The sequence below is a fragment of the Lycium ferocissimum genome, chromosome 9 (genome assembly GCF_029784015.1).
Source record: "Lycium ferocissimum isolate CSIRO_LF1 chromosome 9, AGI_CSIRO_Lferr_CH_V1, whole genome shotgun sequence".
Classification (NCBI taxonomy): Eukaryota; Viridiplantae; Streptophyta; class Magnoliopsida; order Solanales; family Solanaceae; genus Lycium; species Lycium ferocissimum.
Window position 1 is genome coordinate 22,373,099 of NC_081350.1, and position 27,803 is coordinate 22,400,901.

Below are 27,803 nucleotides of genomic sequence, written 5' to 3' on the forward strand. Positions count from 1 at the left end.
ATCAAGAAAAGACAAAAAAAAATTTCCTATTTTACCCATAGTATTAATTACTCATTTCAAATCATCTTCCAATTCATTAAAAATATGCACCAATTAATATGAACATCATGATAAATGAAGCACTTCAATTATTATTTCATTTATTATTTCTTAAGGGTGTACAAGTAAAAGTGAAACAAATAGCAGATGAAACTTTTGAGTAGTCAATTGAATTTATTGCAACAAATGTTACTAAGCCTGTCTTCATTGACTCAGCATGCACTGGCTCAAAAATATATGCAGCCAAGTGTGGTTCACGGGTTTCCTTTTTCACTGTCTTTAGAACTAGCAACTGTTGCTGTACTCCATTTGTTACTAAGTACTCCGTCTAGTTGATAAGAAGTGTCCACTTAATCTTTTTCACACTAAAAAACACTAATTCCTAAAAACAATACGTATTTCGACTAAACTATCCTTAATTAAATAATATTTCAGAGTAATTTAAAAGACTTCTTAGAGATATGTATATGTAAATAAGGGAAAATCAGAAAAATAAAATTAATTTCTTCTAGATTATGCAACAAATTTGAATCAAAATAAAAAGGCTAGATAAATACTTAACCTATTCCCAACCTTCAATTGAAGATGTACTATGATATTTGAAGACATCTACTCAACCCATTCCCAACCTTCAATTTACTTGATTGTTTTTTTTTTTCCACTTTTTTTCTGTTTACATTTTATTGTAACAAAATCGGAAACTCTCTACCCATAAAGGCAGAGGTAAGGTCTACGTATATTTTACCCTCCCCAGACCCACTTGTGGGATTACACTGGGTAGTTGTTGTTGTAAATTAAGGAAAACCGTACCTTTCTTGCGCCTAGATGAATTTCCCTGAAGATAAGGAGGATTTGCTCATCCGGTTCAGGCCTTCTGGCCAATGCCTGATTGTTGAAAACACTTCAAAGCTCAAACCCTCATTGCATTTGTTGTTTAAGAACTGTTCAGTTTCAAATGAAATTAAGCAGGTGGAAACACTTGAAATTAGTTTCTGCTTTAAGGGTCATCTCAATAATACATGCCCTAAAACAAAAAACAAAAGTAAGCTGGCTAGCACAGGTATTTGTCATCCATTCTCACTCGAAACAGAAAGACAAGAAATCGGATATTGAAATATATGTAAACTGTATTATGCTCCAACTTCTTCCTCATTTTAATAATGTTTGTCAATAAACACTTCATACAAACAAGACGGACGAAAATGTTCAGACTTATTCCTGAGCTTATCATGTAGGCTATAACCAACTCCAAAGTGTGGAAACACTGCAGAAGTTGTGGCATCTCATGGATACCTTAGCGGAACTATACCATGTCGAATCGTCCTGATACTATTAACGTTAGTAAAATGGAATTAACCGTTGTAGAATGGCAATGGCACGTTGGAAGACTGTTCTCTCTTTTTGGAGTGTATACTGTAATTTCCCCTCTTGATCCTGTTAACGTCTGTAAAACAAATTGACATTTGTATAATGGGACGCTCAACATTCTGTCCCACCATCCAAAAATGAAGGCAGTTACTTTATAAGATCCAAAAACTAACCTACAAGCAGAGTGCTTGAACCCACTTCTGAGGCATAATATGTGCAAATTTCTCTACAATCTTGACATTGATTTCATTCCCTACTCAAACACTCTTATTCCATGCATCCGCTGGGAAGAAAATAATGACAAGGGCATGACCACGGATATAAAAACGAGAGCACCAAACTTGCTACATCACAACACTTCACCTCCGTCTTTATCAAATACTCTATGCAGTAGCCTAGAAACACCCATCCAAAAGCCGACTGGCAGGTGATACTTGAAGTGACTGATCAATGCTGAATTTATGTCACAAGCAAATTTCTGGAACTCTGGTTTCACCACCATGCGAATCACCATTGCTGACCACAAATCCGGAGCCAATTTCATTGCACGTCCTAGAGAACGAAACCCACTCACCACCCTATCTAGAATACCACGGTCCTGAAAAAGAAAAGGAATAATGATTCTCAACTTAGCTATGCATGAAGAACCAAAAAGGGTCACCAGGAAACTAAAGTACCAAACCGAGAACTTAAAATGCAGAGTACGAAGTGGTAAACAAATAAACAAGGAAACCACAATCCGTCTGCTGACCAAGCAAGAAACTGAATTCTGAAAGATAGCAAACGTGACATCACATGCAACCATTTATAATCAATAAATCACACAAACACAATCAGCAACTATGCATATGACAGAAGAAGAAAAATAGTAATTTGTCTAGCAAGGTAATATATTTGCTTATGATCAATTAACCAGTAGGCTCTGTTTATCGTTCTTTCAGCCGAGGGTCTATCGGAAACAACCTCTCTATCATTTCAAGACTACTTACACTCTACCCTCCCCAGACCCCACTTGTGGGATTACACTGGGTCTGTTGTTGTTATTGTAATTAATCAACGAGTAGGAGCTACTGTAATTTGTTTATACTAGATCGACTATTTGGAGTTCAGTGATGAAGGTTGGTTAAATTGCTTTCTGGATTGAATAATTGAAGTTCAGTGATGAAGGCTGGTTAAATGGCTTTGTCGAGTGAATAGTATCATGATTCATCTGAGATGAGAGTACAACGTTAACAATAATAAAATGCAATTCCATTGTTTTGATAATAAGCACTGCTGCTAAAGACGAGCGTAAATAACAAGATGAAATATACCTCATATCCAAATAAACGTCTCGCTCGAAGCTTCTCATCAAGAAGATTATCTAGAACTTCATCTTGATAGAAAACATCAGCTGCGTTAACTATGTCCCTGATAAGGAATACACGGACTCTGGAACCCTTGTCTGACAAAATAAATTGGAAAAGATCTTCCGTAGCAGAGACTACGGCCCGTATATCAAAAGATCCCAATGGATCCGAATAACTCTCCTGATTTTCTCCTTCTGTTTCAGAAGCCTGCTGAGATATTGCTGCAATCTGCAGGAAGATACAACATTTTTAAGAATTCACATCGAAGAGTGTTCTAATTATAGGAGTCCTAAACAACCCATCACCACCTTTATCAGTCTCAGCCTAACAGATGTTGAAGTGTTAGAAAAGATATCAAGCTTCAGAGGGTTATTTTTTAATAGCAAAAGCATTGTACCCAACGAAATTTCTATTTGGACACATGAGAGGGAAGTGCTTTTTACTGTTTATCTAACAAAGAAAAAGAAAAGCCGACAACTACCACCAAATACTGGTGACATCATACTATTAAACAAGATCATATTAAAGGGAAGACCAAGAAAGATCACACAAAATTTTCACATCTAAAAATTGTCGAATCCAGCAAAAAAGAACTAAAACAGCCTTCTTTTCACGATTTAGTGATTTAGTCAAGGTTCCTTTGCAGCAAAGAATAAGCCTCACTTGTATACCTGCAATTTCCAACAAAGGGTTCTTAACCCTCAAAGTGCACGCTAGCTACTGTCAGTTATTCTATCTTGAAGAATCTCAAAGGATGCTTCCTTCTTCCCATTTAGCCTCCCTCCTGCTACACAGACACGCAAACAACAACCAACATACCTAGCCACCATTACACACTTACTAATGTCAAGCTCCGCCAACTTCCCTCATGTACCCCTGGTCAAAGCAGATGAATTTCTTCGGAGGAAAACAAAATACGTACTTTTAAGGATGAAGCTAATACAGAAGCACAAAGTTCCAGGAAAAGGAGACCTATTAAATAAATTCTACAAAAGGAAGCTGTTGTCAAAACTTATATTTCAGGAAAAGTAGACCTAGTATGGGCTTACTAGGAGAGATATGGTAGGAATGAAGATATCCGGGATAAAGTGAGAGTGGCCGCCGTGGAGGATAACATGCGGGAGGCGAGGCTGAGATGGTTCGCTGGCGAAGAGACACAGAGGCGCCGGTGAGGAGGTGTGAGAGGCTGGCGATGCAGGGCTGAGGAGAGGTAGGCCGAAGAAGTATTGGGGAGAGGTGATCAGACCGGACATGGCAAGTCTTCAGCTTTCCGAGGACATGACCCTAGATAGTAGGGCTAGATAGGAGGGTGTGGAGGTCGAGGATTAGGGTAGAAGGCGAGTAGTGAGTAGATTCGCTTTTTGCTTTTCCTTACCAGTAGGATTAGTATCAGTTTCATCATTTTTATTATTTTTTATTCTAGTATTCCTTTTTCTTTTATTACTACTTGTTTTTTTTTTTTGATCAAGTAAAAGTATTTTCATTCATAAACGTGGCCAAAGAACGACCGTATACAAGGGATATACCAAAAGATAAAGAATCTACAAAATATGATTCTCTACAAACTCCACCCAATCCACTATACAACTAGGAACTTTCTGATTACACCAAAAGAAAATGAGGGAGCGAAGACTACTCCTCAATTGAGAAAAACTTGACTCTATTCCTTTAAAAGCTCTCTTTTATTACTACTTGTTACAAATCTTTTCATGCCTCCATAATGCTTATCTATAGTATTTTGCCATGCCTTCTCTACTTTCATTGATCCTTGTCTGACCTTTTTGTCATGCTTTCTCTTGAGCTGAGGGTCTTTCAGAAACAACCTCTCTACCTCGCAAGGTAGAGGTAAGGTCTACGTACACTCTACCCTCCCCAGAACCTACTTGTGGGATTACACTGTGTATGTTGTTGTTGTTGTTGTGAGACCTAGTCAACTAAACAAATTCTACAAAAGGAAGCTGTCGTCAAAACTAATCTTGCTACTTTCCCTCCTAGAACATCGGATGCTGCCCGGTTGCCTGTTATTTCAAGTTTGGATCACATTGTGGTTGCCTCTTATGAGAAGGATAAATTAGGAATATCTTCAAATTTTCACCCTACTAACTTTTCTCTTTTGGGAGCCTGGAATTTTTATTTTACATTTTGTATAACAAGTTGTCTATATACTTTGACAGTTTGAGAAGCTATATCCTGTCTAAGCTTGATCCTGGCTTTGCTTATTCAGCATTTTCCTGTAGTGAAAATTACTCTATTCTTCCTACAAATCAAGAGCAACATATTTGAACCTTCCAAACAAAGTACTGACACATGAAGAGTATATCCGTAATAACAATGGTTAGGTGCAGAATGTTAGGAGCCAAATATATAGTTCTCATAGGCAGTTTCGAGACAGAGATAAAGAAATGAGAACTCAACAGCTAGTAAAGTCTTTAAGATTAGATTACTTAAGCAAAAGGAAAGCTGTATACATGTTATGAGGAAGAAGAGCTCATCAAACATGCAGAAAACACAACTTTCAATACTGCATAGAGAAACAAGTATAACAACACGTAGAAAGAATAACTGACCCACCAGTCTCTCTAGCCGACTCCACCGTATAGAACCATCATTGCGGATCAGAAGCTCTCTCAATATTCTCCTCATATCAGGAGTCGGATCTACCAAGAGCCTTCCGATAACAAAAGGATATGCACTTTCAACAACTTTGAAATCTGGATCCAATGCTTTTGCTGTTCCTTCAAGAGATCCAAGCGCTCGTATCACCAAAGCATAGTCAGGAGGAAGAGAAAAGTTGAACTCGTACATCACATCATACAATTGATTCATTATGCCCTGAAATCATTTGAAGTGCCATTTACTACTTTCAAGGTCATGAAACAGCGACTACTCGTGCCTCATTGAAGAAGATATCCATGTGGGTAAAATAAAATTGTAATTGGCCAACAGTATTTTGAAGGAAAAACCATCCTATAGTACAATGACAGGAGGTTCATCCCAGACATATTCCTTGGACAAACATTAGCTTTGAGGAGTTTATCACACAACTCATGAAATCCAATCAAGCACTATAACCAATCCACCTGGGATTGTTAAGACTGGTAGAGAGAGAGTATAGTTGTAACGACCCGCATAAAAAAATTAGCATTTGTTTTGTATCCCCCCCCCCCCCCCTTTTTTTTAAAACCCCCCATTTTGGAGGATTTATAGTGTTTCCACACTTCCCCTCCAGTGTGACTCCAACCCTGGACCTACCGGTCGCGGGTGGAGGTGTTTTACCAACCGAGCAACCCTCATTTGTCTGTCTCACACCACTTAATATGTGTCTTAATACAGTTCTCCTTATCTCTAACTTATTTCTCACATGGTATTAGAGCCACTATGGTTTTACTAAATACAAAGGCATTTAGTACACCTTCCAGCAATGCTGTCGATGACAAGCATCAATTCCAACCTAGTTGGAGTTAACTACATAAATCCTCAATATCTATTCCCCTCCACGGGACCCATTTTATTCAGATACTAAGATTCTATGACACTAAAAGTTTCTAGTTCCTATGGGCTATGTCTCTAAACAGACTTCAAAGTGTCTTGGCAAATACTGAGTCTAGTGTGAGTGTACTAATACACCTCAGCCTAAACCCTACTTATTGATGTCATCTATATCAATTTTTTGCTTCCATTGTGTTCTAAGTTTACATTAAGTTGGCATTGATTCTAAGAGATGGTAGGTCTTTTTATACAAGTAGTGGTTTTAGGTCTAGCTTGTCCACTTTCATGACGTCCAATTATTATGAAGTCATACATACAAACAGATCCAGATGGAGGTCTATGAAGAACAGACTAGACTAGACTAGACCATCTTAGCATCCTTCACGGAATTTATCCTCTGTCTGTGCGCTACTTGAACCTTCTGCCAGATGCTATCATTCTAATGTTTGCATAAGCGCACATTCATTTTAAAACAACACTTCTGTGAAGTTAATTTTGTGGCTATATAATATTTCTAGTCTTGCAACAACTCTATATTAGTTAAACTCCATAATTAATCCTTAAGAGGGAATCTATTTATTTATTATTTTATAGGGATAGAATGTGGAATAGGTATGTAGGTATTAGTAATACTAGATTAAAATAGCTAAAATGACAAAAGTAACCCAAACAAACTTTCATATTGTTTAAGTAAACATATTTAATACATTATATACTATTTTTTAAATACATCAACGCAAAACATCCATCAAGGATTATTCCATGTATCACAATCCCTAGATTACTAATTCCTGGATAACTTGTCTCTGAACCAAACAATTTCCTAGTGCTTTAAAGACTTTCTCTTTGTGGTTTTTCCTTTTGGGAGGGGGGCTCTATCTTAAACTCGATCGCGACCTTTTTTCCCCTAGCTAAACTAGATTGCAAAGGTTTGGTCATAGACTTGATTGCACTGTTTTGGTCTTTTCTAGAGTTCTACTGTGATACCTACATGTATAAATGGGAGAAGAGCTTAGTAGGAAGCATACTCAAACTAGGAAAAAGAAAAAGAAACAGAGGGCAGGTTAAGTCGTTAAGAACCTGGAAATCTTGGGATTGTCTGGTTCCATCACCAAAAGACGCTCGCAAAGCTTCTGAAACAGATTGAATGTCTACTCCATCAGGTAGAAATCCCAGTGAAAGAAAGTCATTTGCTAAACCCAGAGAGTCCCGATTAACAAAGTGAACAAGCTGCAGTGCACAGGACTTATCAACTACCAAGAATGAATTTACTACAATTATTTGCCAGCTTTTGCTTACAGAGCCAATTACATTAGAAATACCAAACCTCTTGCGTAAAAAATAAAAAATAAATAACAAATAAATAAATAATTGCAAAGGCTCTTGTAGTGCAGTCATCTCTAGAAACACTGGGACATGCAATAGGTCAACGAATACTTAGACCATCCATGTAGACATCAAAATATGCAAAGCCTTAAAGAACCAAAGTTTCAAGTGGTAAAATTGTTTACAAACGCATGTCAATGATTATTTTCTCTTGTAATGCAGTCATATATATAACACTGGGACGTGCAATAGGTTAATGAATACTTAGACCCCATCCATGTAGCTATGAAAATATGCAATGCCTTAAAAAGCAAAGCTTCAAATTTCAGAAATTGTCTATCAGCGCATTCGAATACTGGATTTGAAGCTGTCACCTTTTCCCATAGCAGTATTCCAAAAACTCAACAATGAAGTTCAAGAAGATAACATAACACATGAGGATACACAGAAAAGTTTCTGATTTAGGAATGCAATGCAACTGCCAAAAAAATAAATATCAAACCCGATCAGATTTGGATCACGAATAAGTGAAAAGCTAGAAAATAAAAGCTTTTGGTAACAAACCTCATATCTCCGCAAAGAGACGGTAGGAACAAATAGTTAATAGCCATTTTGTGTTAAATTTTGTGGTTCCATAAAGTTCCCACATCCTGAATGATTGAGCGAAGGTTGAGGCTAGTCATTCGAGACTCTTTAGTACTCAATACATGTCAACCTTTCATCATCCTAACTCAATTTATTCACTATAATTAAATCATAATAAGAAACTGACGCTCTTGCTTCTTTCCCAAATTATACTCAAAATCTTATGCTGTCTACATCATCTGACAAAAGAATTTGGGCTTCGGAGAAGCCACATCTTATACAAGCAAATCTTGTTTCATCAATTAGCTCATTCTACATGATTAATATGTTTTTTTCCTTTTTGTGCTTTTTTCTGGAAATCAAGAAATCATACTTTCACACAGCTTATGCTACAATTACAAGGTCTCTACCTCATAACACATTAGCTTAGCACTTGGCATGTACTACAGATTCAGATGCCAAATATGACACATTCATACTCCATCATCCTTTTGTTAGAAGATTGTGGTGGAGCTCAGTTGTAATTATATGTAGAACCCAGTGTTTTCACCGAGAGGCTGGTTGAGTTCTATCATTTTTGGGGGCTTAAAATGGGTTTTAAGGCAGGCAATGGGCAGAGCTTCCCTTTGAACTGGCTTTTGGGGTTGAGTTAGGCCCAGGATCCATTTCTTTACCGGAGGAATGGGACATCAATGGATTAGAAAGTAACCATGGATCAGAAAGTAACTGTGACAAACAGGTAAGTTGGCTGCAAAGAAGCTCAAACGATAAAAGGGGAAATGAAAAGAGGAGACGGTTTGGTTGCACAGGCAAAAGTTGAGAGGATAAATAAAATTAAAATGCTGTAATGCCTCTAGACCTGTGATTTATATTTAGAGGCCCAAAGCATTTTCTATCACAGCATTCTAGTATAGAAGCAATGCGAGCATATGGGAATGAGATTGCTTCACTATTATCCATTGTCACCTAGTCTTATAGCATCTGAATATCTTTAGTGTGAACCCATCAGTTTCAGCATTCCAAGTACAACAGATTCCTTCCTTTCTTTTCAGAGAGAAAATCTCAATCAAAGAGGGATTCTCAGACAGAATAGGAATGGAAACAAGTTAGAAGCAATATCCAAAGAGTACATGCCCGGCCCGCTCAAAAAAAAAAAAAAAAAGTCTTAGGATCCCAGGTGCCCTGAAGAGAATCCCAAAAGATGAATTCATGAGGACTTTATTGTCTTACAATGTATTGCAGGAAACTACTTTTTGAAAAAAGATATAGTAGAAGAAAGATAACTAAAATAAGTAAATAGAACTATTCCTTCTCTAACTGCTCAAGCTTTCAAAACAGTGGTGACAAAGACCTACACGAGCAAGTATAGGTCTTTCCTTTGTCCCACATTAAATAAAGTAAATCATTCATTCTCTAACAATTTAAACTTAGATGAAATGATCGTACAACTCTATGAAAACATTCTACAAAAACTGATGGACCACAATACACGGTGCTATACAACAAAACAGGATCTCAAAGACATTCAGAAAAACTAAAGAGCCATGCCTGTCAGTAACTGCAAAAAATTAATGAATGCAAGTTGAGCTACAGGTGATGACATAAACCCAAACAGATAATAAAGTCTTTGATCACATGAAATGCATCCAAACTATAGCCCAAACGCCTATTAACACACAAGTCAACCATGAATTATGAGAATTTATCACCAGAACTAACCATTTTAATAAGTCCAACACGATAGTGTCGTGGAATGTTTCCCATCATGCCAAAGTCAAAATAGGCAAGAGATCCATCCTCAGTAGCAACTAGGTTCCCAGGATGAGGGTCAGCATGGAAAAACCCCACCTCCAGCAACTGCTGCAATGAGCAGTATAATCCCTGATAAAACAAAGTTATTTTCACAAAGCTTAGGAATAGCTCAGAGAGGAGTAGATAAAATCTACTAAGAAAGACAACTACCATTTCATTTTTTTTATTTTTATTTTGTTTTAAGAAAGACAGTTACTCACCTGGTCAATAAGTCTCCTCCTATTTAGATTTGCCTTCCTCAGACGACTTTCATTTGTCAGCTTAATCCCATCTATCCATTCCATCGTAAGCACCTCCTTACGGGTAAAATTCCAATATATTTTAGGGACTTTGATACCAACAGTTTTCTGACACCCAACATTATCAGTTGCTGCACTCCCTGGGACAGTTTTCTCTTTATCTGAACGTAAAGTCTAAGTTAGCATAAATTGAAGTGAACAAAGGTTAAGGAAATATTTACTGAGCACTCAAAAAAAAAATCACACGCATTAAGTGTTCACTTACTTTAAGGTTCCCCAAATATTGATTTTAGTTCACTGTGCTCTACAACTAAGTGACACATTGTCGGAAGGGAGAAAGGAGATGAAAGAAAAGGAAAGGAACAGAAACAAATGGGAGAGAGGAGAGAGAATACCAGAGTAAAATAGAGAGAAACCATTCACAAAGTCTTCCTCATCAATTTAAGTATGTTCAAATAAAGTGCAAAGAACCCCATCAATAGTGAGGGAACCAAGACGAAGCTAGACTCTTAAAACTATTGAAAATTTTATTTGTACTGAAGTGACAAAGATAAAATTAAAGATAAAGATAAAAGAATATAAAGGGCAGCGCGGGGCACTAAGCTCCCGCAATGCGCGGGGTCCGGGGAAGGGCCGGACCACAAAGGTCTATTGTACGCAGCCTTACCCTACATTTCTGCAAGAGGCTGTTTCCACGGCTCGAACCCGTGACCTCCTGGTCGGCAACAACTTTATCAGTTACACCAAAGCCCCCCTTCAAAGATTAAAGGATGTAACAAATAAAATCTCATCTAGATAATGATAAGGATAAAGGTTAACTTCAAAAGGCTTAGACTAGTCTAAATATATAATAAAAAAATACAAAAATCTCGAAAAAAATTTCTAAAATAGAACATACTCCCAGTATCAGAGGTAATGTCCTATTTGACTTTTATGACTTAGAATAATTTGTGGGAGGTGGTATCTGGCTACACATCTTTTATAACTAGTCAGCACAAATGTAGAGTGATTGATTAACTCTCTGTCTCTTTAGATATTAGGAACATTAGAACCATAGCCCTTTAAGCTTTTTGGATTAGGAAAAATAGATAAATAGGTGAGACAAAATCACCGTCAGAACACAAATAAGATCATTAGAATATCCAGTTGGACTTTCAACATTATCCTGTCACGAGTGAATATGCATTGCATGACATTCAATCTACATTTGTACTGACTAGTTACAAAAATGGAAAGAAAAAAAGATATTCCATGATATCATCTAACTACTAAAAGCAATGTCTGGAAGACACTTACTACTGCATGCATAAAGAGATGCGAATCTTTCAGCATTTTGTGCTTCCAGGATGTAGTCAATTTCTTCAAACATGTGTCTCACCTATCCATTCAAGCAAAACCTACGGGGTTAGCATGTATATAATAGACAACTATTCAGATAAAGTGCAACAATTTTCTCATAGTTACAGAAAATGGGGAAAATAAGAGGATAACGAACCATTGGGAAATGAGACATACAGGGTGAGCAATAAGAAATTACTTAAATACAACTTTGCCGGTTTCCTCTGATTTAATCTCTCTAAACAAAAAATAGCTTAAAGAACTAGTGGTCAACTGATAGTGTCATCTTTAGAGTAACTTTGAGATCTTTTCATCTTCCTTGATAGCAATTGGTGGAGTTGTTCTGTTTCTAATCAGGATTTGATTTTGTTAACTGTGCCAAGTGCGCCTTGTAAATGTGACTAAGACATGCATTAGCTGAATCAGAATTCACCACACAATCATCCAAAGAATTAGCAATAGACTAGTAATATATTCGTTGAAACAAAGACAGTCTTCATGTATAACCACGCATTGGCTGCCAGATATCATCTTCCAAAGAACAGAAACATAAGATGGAAATTTGGAATCTCACCATCTCATTGACAGCTACTAACAGATCCTTACGAGCTTTTGCGAATCTTTTTAGTTGGCCACCAATCATGTGAAATAACATAGCGTCAAGTGTCAGTAAATGTGACATATGAGGCCTCTGGACCTTAACAGCCACTAGCTCTCCCGAATGCAAATGAGCTGCAAAACTTGAAGCCAAGAAGAAACATTAAAAGCTTGTATACCCCTTAAGCACGGCACTCACTCTTCCAAAACCCGTTACATTCCCCTAGTAGGTTTATCTTCAAAATGAATTAAGGGGAGAAGGAAAACATGAAAGGAATAAGCCAAAAGGTTAGGACCAATGAAGAAAGTGACAAGTAATGAAATGCCATAGAACTAGTAGTTAGAGAACCACTCGAACAGAGTGGCAGAGAATCACACCAAAAAAAAAAAAAAAAAAAAAAAAAAAAACCTCTAACCTTTATATACTTGCCCAAGAGATGCTGCAGCAATTGGCTCCTTGCTAATGTCAGCAAATACTTGTGAAACGCGAACACCCAACTGGGACTCAATAGATTTTCTTGCAACATGAGTTGGAAATGTGGGGATTTGATCCTGGCAAGATGTGAATGATAAATTAAAGAATTATACACTCTGTTGAGAGATCTAATCCAGCTTTCAAGAATACAACACTGCTTTACTCCCATTTTGAGTAAGCAATAAGGCCAGATTTTTTAAGGTTCTTACAGGTACATGCAGAAAAAGGGGCAGAAGGTGGAGATACAAATCAGCCATTTTAAGAATTTGAACTTTCTTTTGAATGAAAGTTTGATGTCCAGGACATCTTTTTGTAATAAAATATTAAAAGATGACATGCTTCCGACAAACCAGAAAAAAAAAATGTAATGGTAAGTTGGGAGATGACCCTAGCAGCACCATTGAAGCATTAAGTTTACCTGTAACTTTGCGAGTTCTTGACAATACACTTTTGGTAATATGTCTGGTCTTGTGCTTAAAGCTTGTCCCAGCTGTTATTCAAACAATTGCAGAATTAGCCATAAGACCTTTTTTCCCTGCTGGAGACAAGTTACAAGCCCCTGTTGGAAATAAGGGCTGATGCACCATGTACGCAATCTCAAATTACAAGAGCACTGTGGCCCATTTAACCACATAGAATTGATATCACATAGGACTACACTGTTTAAAAGCTTATCATAGAATCAGATATGTAGCCAATAAACAAGCAGAATATCACAGCAGCAAAATATTTCTTCCATAATGTTCTATCAACCTCAACAACCCCCCCCCCCCCCCAAAAAAAAAAAAACCCCGCCAATCATTTGAGTACATCAACAAAACAGATGAAGAAAGCATTAATTTTCAGTCCCGTCCCAAGCAAAACCAATTGTGCCATTTTTTTTATACAGATACATCACGAAAGGGAAATCAGAGGGAGGCTGACTCATCCTCTTATTTTCCATCTTAAAGTACAGGAATTAAGACTACAAGCTCTAAACCATCACATTACAAGCCTCTTTTTACGCTTCATCTCACGTGACATGCTCTTTTCTAGAGTTTATCGAATTTAATGGCTCCTTAAAAGGATACCATCCATCACTAAGCCAATTTAAAGAATGGAATGTTCTTATAGGTCAATCTAGACGGTAGAATTGATAAGATTCTTTTTTGAGAAGACAAACAACAACAACAACCCAGTGAAATCCCACAACGTGGGGTCTGGGGAGGGTAGAGTGTACGCTGACCTTACTCCTACCAAGGTAGGACAGCTGTTTCCGAAAGACCCTCGGCTCAATAGAAAGCATAAAAAGAAGTCAGAGATGTTATGAGGGCTTTGATAGTGAATTTCTGTACAAAAAGCACAAGGGATACCATTTGACATACAGAGAAAGTTCAAAGCCGGGAATAGAGACTTCCTAAACACATTTGACCTATAAGTCGGTTATTTCTAAGAACAGCGCAAGACCCCTATCTTTTATTGGATAGACCTTATTTTTCAAAACCTCTAGTAGGTCATCCAAATTTCGATGATCGTTTTCATAATCTTAAATGGAAAAAATTAGAAGACTTATAAGTTGGATTTTCTTCCTTTTATGTCCACGCAGACCTGCTTCGCACCTTGACTTATATCCCAGTACCTACTACCTCCTACTAGTACAGATACCCGGAGATGGGAAGAATTCTCCCACGTCGCCTCTAATTGGATTCGACCATTAGTTCCCGAGGTTGTTACTCCACTTTTCAATCGCCAAGCCATTTATCTCTACATTATCAAGGACATTCTATTATCTTTGAACACTTTTCTAAGCTGACCTTTTTCCTCTTAAAGGTATTTGTCAAAGGGAGCTACTCTCATATGAGCTTCCGTCTAGCACAAACATTCTAACTTGAGGCTAACTTCAGGTTGCCGGAGACTAGCACCATGATCAACAGTAACTAATAGCCAATCTTTGTACTCCTCTTTACGACCAACAAAACCAAAATTCAATAATAAACATATTTACATGATAAGACATTATAATTCTCACGTTTTCATGCCAAGGATTTCAAGAATCTTTAGCCTCTAGAACAATTGAAATTCCTACAGATGCAAGTCCAAACCACTACTCGTGATCCTTGTACTAAGGAGCATGCAAAACAATGAGTCCTATATATATTGTAATCATTCTTTTGCCAACAAGGAAGCAGTAAATGCACTCTTTGCACAATATATACACATAATTAGTGCCACCTACACCTCCTTCTCCATACCTATTTTGCATCATTCCTCTGCCAATGAGGAAGATATAAAAGCCTTCTTTGCACGAAATGCCCAGTAAGAACCAAGTTAGTTGTTCTCTAAATATGTATTTCATCTTAGTCCACTCTTCTAACCCACATGGTCTTTTTTTTTTTTTTTAATGTAACATCTAACCCAAATGTTTGTGAATAGTATTTTCAAGGTAAGGCAATTGGACTCTGTGATTGGCTGAGAGTTTATGCAAAATGTGCTCGCACTAGGGTTACAAGACGGGATTTGTAAGACACTGACCGCCCAACTACCCCCCGGCACGTATGATCAATAAAGCAGGGCGGACAATTTTGGAGCATAGTCTAATTCCACAGGAAAATGCCAGAGTCTCCAGCCTACACATATTACCTGGGTTAGAGTAGAATAATTCAATCAACCTCTCACAATCTACTTGAATTCTTTTGTATTTGAATTGATATCAGCATTTCCAAAAGAGCAGGCAGAGACTTATGTACAGGTAACCGGAATTCAAGATACATCAACTTGACTTCAAGGAGCATGTAAGAATGAAATTTTCTCTAGTAGTTTAAGATGTAGATGCTGCTTCAAACTCGGCGCATGAAATTAAATGTACTAATCTATTAGCTATAGAAAGTGATATCATGATGAAAGAAATGGAAGATGACTTAATAAATTAAGTGCCAGCTAAAATGCTTAACATTTTTGCGTGAATCAAATAGTAGTCAATCATTAAATGCCACATAATACATCTCAAATAAACCATGATCTCATTAAGAACCTGTGTTTTCTTTAAAAAAAAAAAAATTAAAAAAAAAAATTAAGAAAAAACAATTATATGAATTCATTTTATTAATGACTATTTCAACATATAAGATAAACAAAAACTGATTATCTAGATACATACAAGAACTTAGTCTCATGCTAGACATTAACAGAGGAATACATGTTTTACATTTTAGTTTGGTAATTAAACTTTACATCCAGATATAACATGCAATGGTCTGACTTTATATATGGACATTTAAAATTCAGTGACATGAAATCCAGACAGACATAACATTTCAGGTTTCAGATCTATCGAGGCAACCGCTATATTATCCAAATTTTCCTTCCTAATCCTGACAAGAGACCGATCAAATTTGGGTTTAAATTGAAATAAGTGACAATCTCACCATGCAGTTTACAGGTTTCATGATTCTACTGAAGCAACAACTATGGTCTTCTTCAACCTAATTTTGGCCCCTCAACTCTTATTCTCGTTCTTCAACCGACCCAACAAGATTGTTTCATGCTAAATGTATGCATGCCAAGAATCTTAAACGAGAACAAAGAAACCTGCTAAGTTCGATTACGAGCGCTTCTGTTGGTCAAAAGCTTTTGCATAAAAACCAGTGTTTCCTATCTATTATTGTCAATGTATAATAGACAACATAGATTCTGAATAACTTGTTTCTTAATAGTCTCCAGTCATGCCTGTAGCCTGAGCTTAAACATCTTCTATATTGGTGTGTCGATGTATGCCACAACTTGAAATGAAAATTGGGAATGGAACAGAGTGGTGCCCGCCACAACTTGAAATGAAAATTGAGAATGGAACAGAGTAGTGCCCCTGGCCTCTCGTTTGAGGCGTATGGGTTCGGAATTTTAAGGTAGAATAATGACTTCAAGCTAATATATAACACTCACTTCTTTGAAAATCTAATTTTGGATTTGAGGCTTTGAGCGTTTGTGAAGAAACAAATAGTCGGATCTCTTTTATTTTAGAGTAGAGCGGGGTTTTTGCTTTTTTCACCTATCAATTTTATGTTTTGTTTCCTAAAAAAATAAAGTTTTAAAAAAATTTACATGCAGGAAAAAGGAAATATTTAGGCAGGAAAAAACTGAGTGAGGAGTCTAACTAATTTTAAAATAAAGAGAGAACACGCAGCAATAAACGAAAAAGAAATGATGAAGGCGGGTTTCAAACACACACCTCAAGGCAAGAAGGGACTCACTAACCTCTTCCGCACCACTGGACTAGCCACTGGTAGTTGTAAGTGATTTCACACGTAAATAATTATGTATGTTGACTAAAGTTTCTAGTAGAAATACAGGGTCTAAGTAAAGGCTACTGGGTTCGGCCGAACCCCCACCTTACACTGTAGCTCTGCCCATGAATGTCAGGCTTAACCCAAGAACCTTAACAAGCTAATTACTTTCTTCTGTTTATGCTGTAATGAGAATGAGGCACGTCATCATGTACATGCTCCTACAGCATTAGTTATAAGCATATTGAAGCATTAGCATCACCCCTCGCAAAAACAGAACTAACGACAGAAATGATAATAGACTACACCACAGCAGACTGATATGAACACGTCACAAACATTAATGTTCGTGCACCGACATGAGAACCATCAGTCAACCACACATCTAGATAATCGTAACAGATAGTGTAACTTGCCTTTATGTAGAAAGGGCCCAAACGGATAAGACTTTCACGGAACTGCAAATAAAAGATAACTTATTATTAAGGGCAGCATGGATAACCAATTAACCGCTTGAAATTCAGTAATAGATGGAAAGAAGTAGAAATAATTAACAGATATCAGATAACTTTCCCAAAAAGCATCAAATACTTTAGTAAAGACTAAGGTCAATATGAACCATAAACAGCAGTAAAGAACAAATCAACCTGGAAACGAGAAAGCCTCTGTCCAATAAAAGCTGAAATTCAGTTTAGTGAATTAGTTTTTGAAAATACATATTTAATGAAATGAGGGGGGTAAAGTAAGCTATGAGTAAAACCACAAAATTAACTATCAAACCAAGACCACCTTCCTCATTTAGCACCAAGTGCAAGGCAATTGAATCCATACCTTTTAACAAGCAAACTCATTAAGGAGCGGCAATTGTACGATTCACAGACATATAGGCGTCAACTAGCTCAAAACAAGTGCAGGACAGCATATCTTAATACTCAATTTAATAACAGGTGATAACTTAACAAAAATGCATTTGAAAATTCCCACTAAAATCACTATAATAAGTAAATACCTAAATGAAGGTGTTCCCAGTTAATTTGAAAAAACATATAGCATTAAAGAGAATACGCTGTCAACCTTTACTCTTTATTTTTCTGTCATATCAACAAGGAGAGGCGTTTCGAGGCACTCTACCTGTTACGTGGGATAAATAAAATGTTATGGTCAAAGCATGTAAAGGTAGTGCCAGTACTCTTACACTAAGAAGAATTAGAGATATTCCTCCTTCTCCATTTCATCATAGGAAGATTGCTAGAAAACACTGAACATATAATGGTAAGTAATTTCACAGCTTTCATGCTCTAAAGGTGAAAAATCCACTTTCTGATCCATTTTATGCAATTGACCAAATAGATCTGTCAAAATGCTTATAGATCACCTACAGTATAAAATACCTGATCCACTGTAGGCAATTGACCGAATACACAGCACACTGTCATCAGTCAAAATGCCTACAGAACAACTACAGTAAAAAATCAAACTTCTCAGATAGCACTTCAATTGAAAACTGAATATACCTTAACAGCACGTCTTCTTATGTCATGGACAAATAAGCGCCAAATGGTTAGCTTCAACACATAGAACGAAATGACGGATGCTCTGTACAAAGCCAAGAATGGGCCGAAACGATATAGTGATGAGATGCTTTTGGACTTATAAGTAAGTGCATGACCAAATTCGCTTTCTAGTGATTCTTTCCTCAACCTTGCATACTCAGCAGTTGGCCTTTCTCCATGCACACTGGAAAAACTGGTAGAAAAGCTGCACCAAAAGTGCATTAACTCATTAATTCGGAGGTGACAAAGGAAACTCCTTAGGAGGAAAATATTCCACCACAGAATGTATGCAGAAATGTTAAACTGCAAAATAAAAATGAGGGTGGTGAAGCCAATAAGTTAATAAATAATGCAAAAGAAAAGTCCAAGGACGTTTTGGACGCAGCACTGAATTGTTTCAGTAATCAGTCACATATCAAGAGAGGGGAGATCAATCAAATATTCATTCACTCACTATTTTGGTGTTGACAAACATGATCCCGCAAAATTGCCATGCTTTCCAGCTAGAATAACCTCAGGAAAACTACTGGATGAGTATTTGTACAAAGCAGTCTCAACTGAGCAGCCAAAGCGCAGAGCTGTAAAAATGTCAGGGATGGAAGAGTGACCAATTAATTTTTCTTACTAGTTAAGTAAGTTCAGTAATAACATAGTATGAGAAACTGATTTAAAAGCTATAACTTCATCAGTAATAGGCAGAGGGTAATGACAGCTACAGCTAGAAAAGAAAAGCTCAAAGAAGGTGGTCTAAAAGCTACAACCGTCATTTTTTCACAAGCAAGGCTGGCTCTAAGGGAGGAGATACAAATCCAAATGAAGTGAGTGACTTCATAAAGGTCTCATGTAAATGTGTCAAAGGTATTAAACTGAACCATGAAGAAGAAAATCCACGTAACACATGAGGCGGAGGTGGAAGTGAAGATAGAGGCACAAGTCATACCCAAAAGGGGAAGCTTCAAGTATCTTGGGTCCGAAACGGAGAGATTGACGATGATGTCGCAAATCGTATTCGAGCGGGCTGGGCTGGATGAAATAGAGGATTGCCTCTGGGTACTGTGCGATAAGAACGTGTCGCCAAGGCTTACAGGTAAGTTCTACAGAGTGGTGGTTAGACCAACATTGTTGTATGGGGCAGAATGCTGGCCAATCAAGAACGTCCACGTCCAGAAGATGAAGGTAGCGGAGATAATGATGCTCAGATGGATGTGTGGGCATATCCGGAGAGATATGATAAAGAACGAAATTATACGGAACAAAGGTGGGAGTGGCATCAGTGGCGGACAAGATGAGGGAAGTGAGGTTGTGATGGTTCAGGTACGTGAAGAGGAGGTGCGAGGATGCGTCAGTACAGAGGTGCGAGAGGTTGGTTGTAGCAGGAGTTAGGAGAGGTAGAGGTAGAGATAGGCCGAAGAAAAAAAAGCGTGAAAGGCACAACTTCCGCTAACTGAGGACATGACCTTATATAGGAAGATATGGTGGTCAAGGATTAGGGTAGAAGATTAGTAGGTAGTTGAGTGTTGTCGCATTCTGTGTGGGGGAGGGTGGGGGCTAGTTTCCTCCTCTCCTCTTGTCAAACCAAAAGCTTAAACAGTGGAGCAGCACTCTAGAAAGTAAAGGTTTTAGGATAATGTAAAAGTAAGATTAAATATATGGACTGCTAGTTTAGTCAGCATTTGAAGAGTGAAAGATATCTTCGCTAGATGTTACAAGAGTAGTATAAATGAAAATATTTCACAGAGAATTAAAATAGGATGATGAGCATTATAAACTAGGCAAACAATATTCTAAATGAACACACTTCCATAAAAAAAAAATTAAAAAAAAAAAAATCACAGCTAAAATGTTTTCAAAATGCATTTGCATAGCATAAGAGGGGCAATAAAAAAAGGGAATTACATGGGGACAGCAGTGGAAGACGCCGTCGTTTAAGGCATGAAATGATACTCCTCATCGGCTGCTGATGGGATACAACCACGAAATGAAGAAGACAATTTGAGTGTTCATATAAAGCGATGTCCGGTGCATATAAGGTGTTTGATAATATGCCTCTGAGAATTGAAGAACGGTAATTCAAGTTGAGCGATTGAAGCTACAACAACGGTGTCTTCCTTTTGCTGCTTTTGTTTGCTGCTTGTTGGGGACCTAAGAATGTGCCACGTTTCGCTTACGTGGCGCCCAATTAGAAGGAGTGACAATGAGCAGACAATGTGAATAAACTGAAAAACAATATTGCAATGGGTAGACTATTTGGGTTAGTCGTATGATTCAAAAAATGTGCTCACTGCTCACCAGTCTTGCCATTAATGGTAAATACTAGCGTAATAGTGAATGTCAAGTCGAAAGGTGGAGTCTAAATTGGGTTCTAACTTCTAACTCAAGACTAATCAAAATTATACATATTGAATTGGATTTGAGCCCAAGTCTGATCGAATTCTGGTACAGTATAATTGATCTAGGTAATTATTTTTCGGATATATACAGCTACATCTTTAGATGAAAAAACTAATTATAGTGAACAGATTGATTGGATAAAAACATAGAAATTATTGGTTAGACGGAGATTGACTCCAAATATGATTGGATAATATGAAATACTCCCTCTGTTTCAATTGTGTTGAGCCTGGGCTTCATTTTTAATCCGCTAAAATGAATGACCTCTTTCCTAATTTGAAACAAATTCACTTTATGAATAATTTACAGCCACACAAATTTTCAAGGCTTATTTTGAACCACAAGTTTCAAAAGCCTTCCCTCTTTCTTAAATGTCGTGCTCAATCAAATAGATTCATATAAATTGAAACGGAGGGAGTACTAGTTTAAATCATAAATTATATATGAGAATGTGATTAATTAAGTTTAGAACATGGAATTGAATATGTTAATGCCAAAAAAAAAAAAAAAAACTCAAATATTTTATGCTAAATTGAACTTTTAGTAATTTAAGTTAAAATATTGAATTACAATCGATGTCACTCAAAGTAGCTTAAGCTACGATCTGTTTAAAGAGCTAATTACATTGGGAGAAGTTGAAAATTACATTTAATTATTATTAAATATTGTGAGAAAAAAAATATTAAGTATGAAATTAACATATTAAACATTGTGAGAAAATTTTATTGAATACTATAAATTTAAAGTAATAACTAGAGATCTCTAATAACTACACAATGGTCTGGCCTAGAAAAGTCAAGCTTTAAGTAATAATAATTACAGATTATTAATTTTAAATTATAATTATTTATTTTAAAGTAATAATTGCAAGACTTAATCAAGCTTTAACTGAGCGAGTTGAGCCGAATCAAGTTGAACTTTGACTGCAATTAAATCGACTAGCTAAGTCAAGCCAAACAATTCAAATAGACAAAAATAATATAATCAAACTAAGTTAACGCTCAAATCGACTCTCTCAATGCTCATGTATAATTACATCTTTGTAAAAACATCCAAATAATTAGATTCCAATTGATTATATTGTTGTCATCCAAAGAACATTTAGCTCCCTAACAAGTAGTTTGATCTTCTCATTCTTTTTATGTGTTAAGTGATCAAAATTCAATGGAAATCACATTTACGATTAATGCCTCGAGGCTTCTTTATAATGACATAATCTTATCTTTGGTCCTTTGTTAATCATTTTCGAAGTGTCAAAATTCAATCTCAAACTCTTTATATATAAATATATATCGTCTTTTTAGAATTGATACAATTATTTCTCTCATATTTTTTAAAAATATATTTAGTGTTCAAATGAATGCAAGCTAGAGATCCGAAGTGGTATGATATAAGCTTTATTTTCTTCCTTTATGTTCTTTTTTTCATCGTAAGTTACTATATATCATTAAATGGACAAAATAATTGATAAGAAATTGTAAAGTGAGGAAACAAGAAAAGTAGAACTAAAAAAATAAATTATATGAGAGTTTTTTCTTATAAATTGTTATTTTCTTATTCCAATAGAAAAATTAGGAAAATTAAGCCTCCCGTTCCTACACCATGACTTAAACTTTTTTTTTTTTTTTTAATTTTTACTATATTAGAAGCATGAGTTGGGGGTGGTTTCGTCGTCCACCTCGAACTCATGTAAAAAAAAAAAAAAGTGGACCCCATACTAAAAAAGTCAAGTAATATAAAAATTAAAAAAAAAGTGGACTCCATATTAAAAAATGAAAAGTATTGTACAGCAAACAATGTGGATCTCATATTATTGCATTTCTTCAAAAGTTAAGTAGCCAAACCATACAATTTCTTTTTTTTTCTTATATTAGTCTGAGATTTAATCTAAATATTTAACTATTGTATTTGCTATTCCGCCATGTCATTTATTTGTTATGTTTACTAAAATAAATATACTTAAAATATTTATATTTTAAAATAAGATAGAATTTAATTACTTTTTCATTTTTATTCTTACTCTAATAAATGTGAAAAGAGATTAAATAGGCTTAGATACAATAACGAAGTTCTCTTTCTCTCTCTAACCGTGCTCTAGGCGTACGTTAGTCAAACGTGCGCCACCGTGGAAAACCATGGCTAGAGGTCGAGGAAAGGCGGCGGCTGGCCGCGGAAAAGGAAATAATGGTGATACGGCACCAGTGGGGCGTGGTAGGGGACCTGGAAAGCCCCGATTACGACCTATTGCTGAGGTCACTAACCCAATTGAAGAGGGTCAAACCCTAGAGGCACCAGACCCATCGAGCAACACCAAGCAAAAGCAAGTAGAGATACCTCCAATGACAGCGGAAACTCCCAAGAGACCGGACCCGAGTATGAGTTTGGCTCAAAGTACCCCGTCGGCAGTGATAGTCACAAAATTCACAGAGGAGGCGAGTACAACCAAAAATATGCTTGAGGTGGAAACTATCGAGGAGTCGAGAGAAATCCCTCCAATCTGGACCTCCCTATTTGCTGGTAATCGAAGTTCTGAAAATGGGATGAAGTTAACTTACATACCACCGAAAATAGTTGAAGGAAAACCTGTGGCTCAACTTGAACAGGAGGAAATGGATAATGAAATTCGAAAATGGTCGAGTGCTCTGATTGTATATGTAATTGGGGAAACCCCTGGGTACAATTACGTGCTAAGATATGTTACACAAAACTGGAATAAGGTGGCTGAACCTGAAGTGTTTCTTCATGAAGAAGGCTATTATGTAGTTAAATTTCAAACACTAGCAGATAGGCATGAAATCCTTTACTCTGGCCCTTACACGATTAAGAACAAACCCATGGTGCTCAAGCCTTGAACTGTTGATTTTGATCTAAGCAAAGAATTCCCTACTGAGATTCCCCTATGGATCACGATGCCTAACTTACTAATGAGTTGTTGGAGCTGTCAATCACTGAGTCGAATTGCTAGTACCATTGGCAAGCCGTTATTTGCTGATGAATGCACCTCTAGGCAAAAGAGAATCTCCTATGCACGAGTTCTTGTTGAAGTCAATATCACCAGACCGTTGCCTGATGTGGTTGGAGTGAGTGAACCTAATGGTAGGAAGTTTGAACAGGTAGTCACTTATGATTGGAAACCGGAATACTGTAGCAAATGCTTGAACATAGGACATTGTTGCAAACTGACCCCTGCAGTGGAGAACCTAGGAGAAGAAGAAGGACCAGAAGAAACAGCAAATTGGACCACTGCATGTGAATCAACCACCTAAACCTGCAAATGTAGTTTAACAATGGAGATCAAAAGAAAATGCAGAGGGTAAAGCACAAATGAATACTGTGCAAACTGGGGATGAACAAGCTAGGAAGCTAAGTGCTGATGAGTCAAAACAACAAATAGCTGAACCAAGCATGCTGAATCAGGTGACTACTCCTCAACAAGAGCCCCAAGGGACTCTGACTGTGATCAACAAGCAAACACAAGTTGAGAGGCCAAGTCCTGAATTATCTTGCCTAACAGAATTCCCTGCTCTAGGATCTGGTGGATACAGGGCAAAAACAGGACATCTGAGAATTGGAGAATTGGTGATTGATAACTATAAGCTCACTAGCACAAGTGGGCAACCTATACCTTCTCAATGACCTGGTTGGTGTGGAATGTGAGGGGCATTAATAAAAGGTACAAGCAGAAAGAGTTACAGCTATATTTAAAGAATAATCACATCAAGCTTGCTGGCCTGCTTGAAACCAGAGTTAAGGAGACTAGGGTGAATAGAGTTTATAAAAACATTCTACCAGGATGAGGACTACAAAGCAATTATCAAGATGCTGTCAATGGAAGAATATGGCTCTTATAGGATACTAATATTTATACAATTGATGTAATAAGAACTGAAGCTCAATTCATACACTGCCTTGTGAAGGGGAGGTTGGATGGATTTGAAACACTAGTCACTATCATTTATGGATAAAATACAATAGAGCAGAGAAAGAAATTATGGGAGAGCCTTGTACGATATCTCAGTAAGTGTGACTAAACCATGGTTGGTAAATGGGGATTTTAATGCTATGCTCTACCTCCGTGACGTGTTTGTTTGGTAATCCAGTTTCCTCAGTCGAAATCTTGGATTTCTCAAACTGCATACACAATCTATTGCTGAATGAACTACCATGGAAAGGAGAATATTATACATGGTCCAATAGATAACAAGGACCCGATAGAATTTGTAGCAGAATGGATAGGGTGTTTGGCAATGACCTCTGGATGATAAACTGGGGATCCGTGTGCACTGAATATGGGCTGCCCCTGTTTTCTGATCATTCCCCAATGCTGATTAACATCAAAACTGTCAAATGGAATGTGAAGTCACCATTTAAGTTCTTTAATGTGTGGAGCCAACATCAAAATTTTGAGCAGATTGTAGCTGAGACACGGAGCAAACAGATGGCATCGCAAAAAATGGAAAACATATGGAAAAAACTGAAGGCACTCAAGCCTAAACTAAAACAGCTGAACAACAATGGCTATAGAGGTATCACACAAAAAATTGAAAGGGCGAGGGCTGAACTTATGTCCATTGTTACACCTCGCATTTTGTACATTTGAATATTCCGAGTTAATGGCGGGAGGTTAAGGACAAGGTTATAATTTTTTTTCTAGAATGCATAAGTTGCGTATTCATTTTTATTGATATGGAGTGTTAAGGGCAAATTTGAAAATTGGAAATTTCTAGTTCATGACTCCTTGGAGAAGCCAAGTGGCCGTGGGTCCCACCCATGGTTGGCCAATCATCTTAAGCCGAAGATGTGCGTGTGGTCATATTATATTTGTAGGGGACTTATATGAATATAGACAAAGATGACAAGGCAAGAATTCATCTTTACAACTTAAGGGAAAATTCAAGAAGTTTCAAGAAACTTAGAGGGAAAGAAAAAGAAAAAAAAATCTAGAAAAAATTGGAGAAAAAGGAGGGGCATGGCCGGCCATGTGCTTGGCCATGTGCCCCATTATTATCATATATATATATATGTGTGTGATGACCAAGAAGACCACACCTCATTATTTTAAGTCCTAGAATATTCAAGAAAAAAAAAAAAAAAAAAAAAGAGGAACGGCTAGGAGGGGTCAACGAACCAAACCCCATAAGGTTGGTCATGAAGAGTGTTTTCTTCAAGCTCTCATACCAATTGGAAGGTCCTCTACGACATGGAGTGGTTGTGAGGAGAAAACCATTCATTGTTGCAATTCATCAAGTTTAGCCAAGGAGAAGTTGAATGGAAAAAGGTGAGGTTCAATCTTCTTTACATGTTTCATAGGAGTTTATGTATGTTGTAAGGTGTAGAAATGAATGAAATTCATGAAGGGTTGCATGTTGAGGTCACGCTTGGCAGACAGTGTCATGGGCCGTGTGTGTGTTGTTGTGTAGGATTGAAGAACTAATTGTATTTAGCATGTTGGGTGTTGTTGTAATGTGTAGAAATGGATGAAAACCATGGAATTTGCATGTTGTTGTGGTGGCGAAAAGTGGGAGTTTGATTTGGAGTAGGTATGTGGAATTAATGTTATTTAGTATTTTGGTCGTCGTCGTTATGAATTCTATGACGTAAAATGAGGGTTTAATGATTCACGTTGAAGTTGTAGTGTTGCGGGCTGTTTTGGAAAATTAATATGATTTTAATATAGTTTCTTGTATTGATGGGAATAATGTTGCTCACGTATGGAATGATTGATATGGTTCATGAATTCGAAGAATGAAATGTGTTACCATTGCTCTTATGGAATATGGTAAGTTTCGGTGGCATTGCATGATTAAATATTGCTTGTGGTATTGTATGGACTGCTTGGAATGTTCCTAAACCGTGGTTCGAATGGTCTCGGATTAATATTTGAACGTATGATCATTAATGCGGATTGAATGCGTAGTTTATTTGGACGAAATGGAGTATTGATAAGTTGTGTAAGGAAAAATCGCCAATGTTAACGCGTTTGGAATAAATTATTGATGTTGTTTATATGATTGTTGGTATGGTTGTTGTCGATGATTGTTTTGGCCGAGTTGAATTCTCGGGGTCTGATGGATTTATAGGGAAATGTCGCCCAAATTTCCGTAGACAAAGTGTTAGTTTGAAATCGGATTCTTAAGTGCTTATGGCTAATGGTTGATACCTAATGACGTTATTCAGAGATCGTGAGAAGTCGGGACGTAAGTTTGGATTAGCTTAAGAAGCGGCTAAGGTATGTTAAGGCTCGTCCCTTTTTTCCAAAGGCATGATTCTTAGATTACGATTTCATAAATGCTTCCATAACTTTGTGTTTTCAAAAGTTTTGTTTTCAAAAGAATTTTGTTCCTGAACGAGTCCGAAACTACGAACGCCCGTAACTTTCACAGATGGGCTCGGATCGCTTCAAAACCATCGTAGAAGGTTTCATAACGAGTAATAATCTTTAACTTTCATAGGCGGGCCGGACGGGGCCGACGCTCGACCGTGGGCCGCGACTTTCCTTTGTTGGTTCTAACGACCTATTCTTGAAAGAATTAAAATGTCCGTATCTTTCCAAAACGGAGGTTTATGACTCCGTAAAGCTTCCATGACAACAACGATGGATATGTTTTACAATGACAACGATGATGTCAAAAATGAATATTTTCCTACGATGAATATGATGATGATGATTCCATGTTTAAGGGTCCCAAGTCTATGATTTCAAAGACGATAACGCAGGAATGTTGAGCGATTTCTTGATTTCTCAATTTTATTCATGAATGATGACTATTTTTAAAGATTCTAAAGTATATGAATTGATGCCTTATGATCCTATTTTATGTTTCCTCGTGAAGCTATTCTTCATTGATAGTCTCACCTTATAATAATCGTTCAAGGTGAGACAAAGCGACCATGATTATTCCATAATACAATCGGAGGCTACGGACCATACGTCATCAGATAGATACATGACTTTCTTTGGGCCTGCCTGGCATGCTACTTAT

At 37.0% G+C, this 27,803-nt stretch overlaps 1 protein-coding gene across 1 annotated transcript; it reads right to left on the minus strand.

Moving 5' to 3' along the window:
* Positions 1-532: 532 nt before the first annotated feature.
* LOC132029906 (uncharacterized) lies at positions 533-20,852 on the minus strand. Its single transcript, XM_059419311.1, has 14 exons — positions 20,326-20,852; positions 18,884-19,007; positions 18,391-18,634; positions 17,293-17,334; positions 13,036-13,107; positions 12,559-12,694; positions 12,120-12,277; positions 11,504-11,585; positions 10,169-10,368; positions 9,876-10,037; positions 7,326-7,475; positions 5,328-5,588; positions 2,721-2,984; positions 533-2,005 (listed from the first exon to the last, which is right to left on the minus strand). Exons 1-14 carry the CDS (start codon positions 20,378-20,380, stop codon positions 1,757-1,759), a joined length of 2,199 nt encoding a protein of 732 aa, XP_059275294.1. The 5' UTR covers positions 20,381-20,852; the 3' UTR covers positions 533-1,756.
* Positions 20,853-27,803: the final 6,951 nt, after the last annotated feature.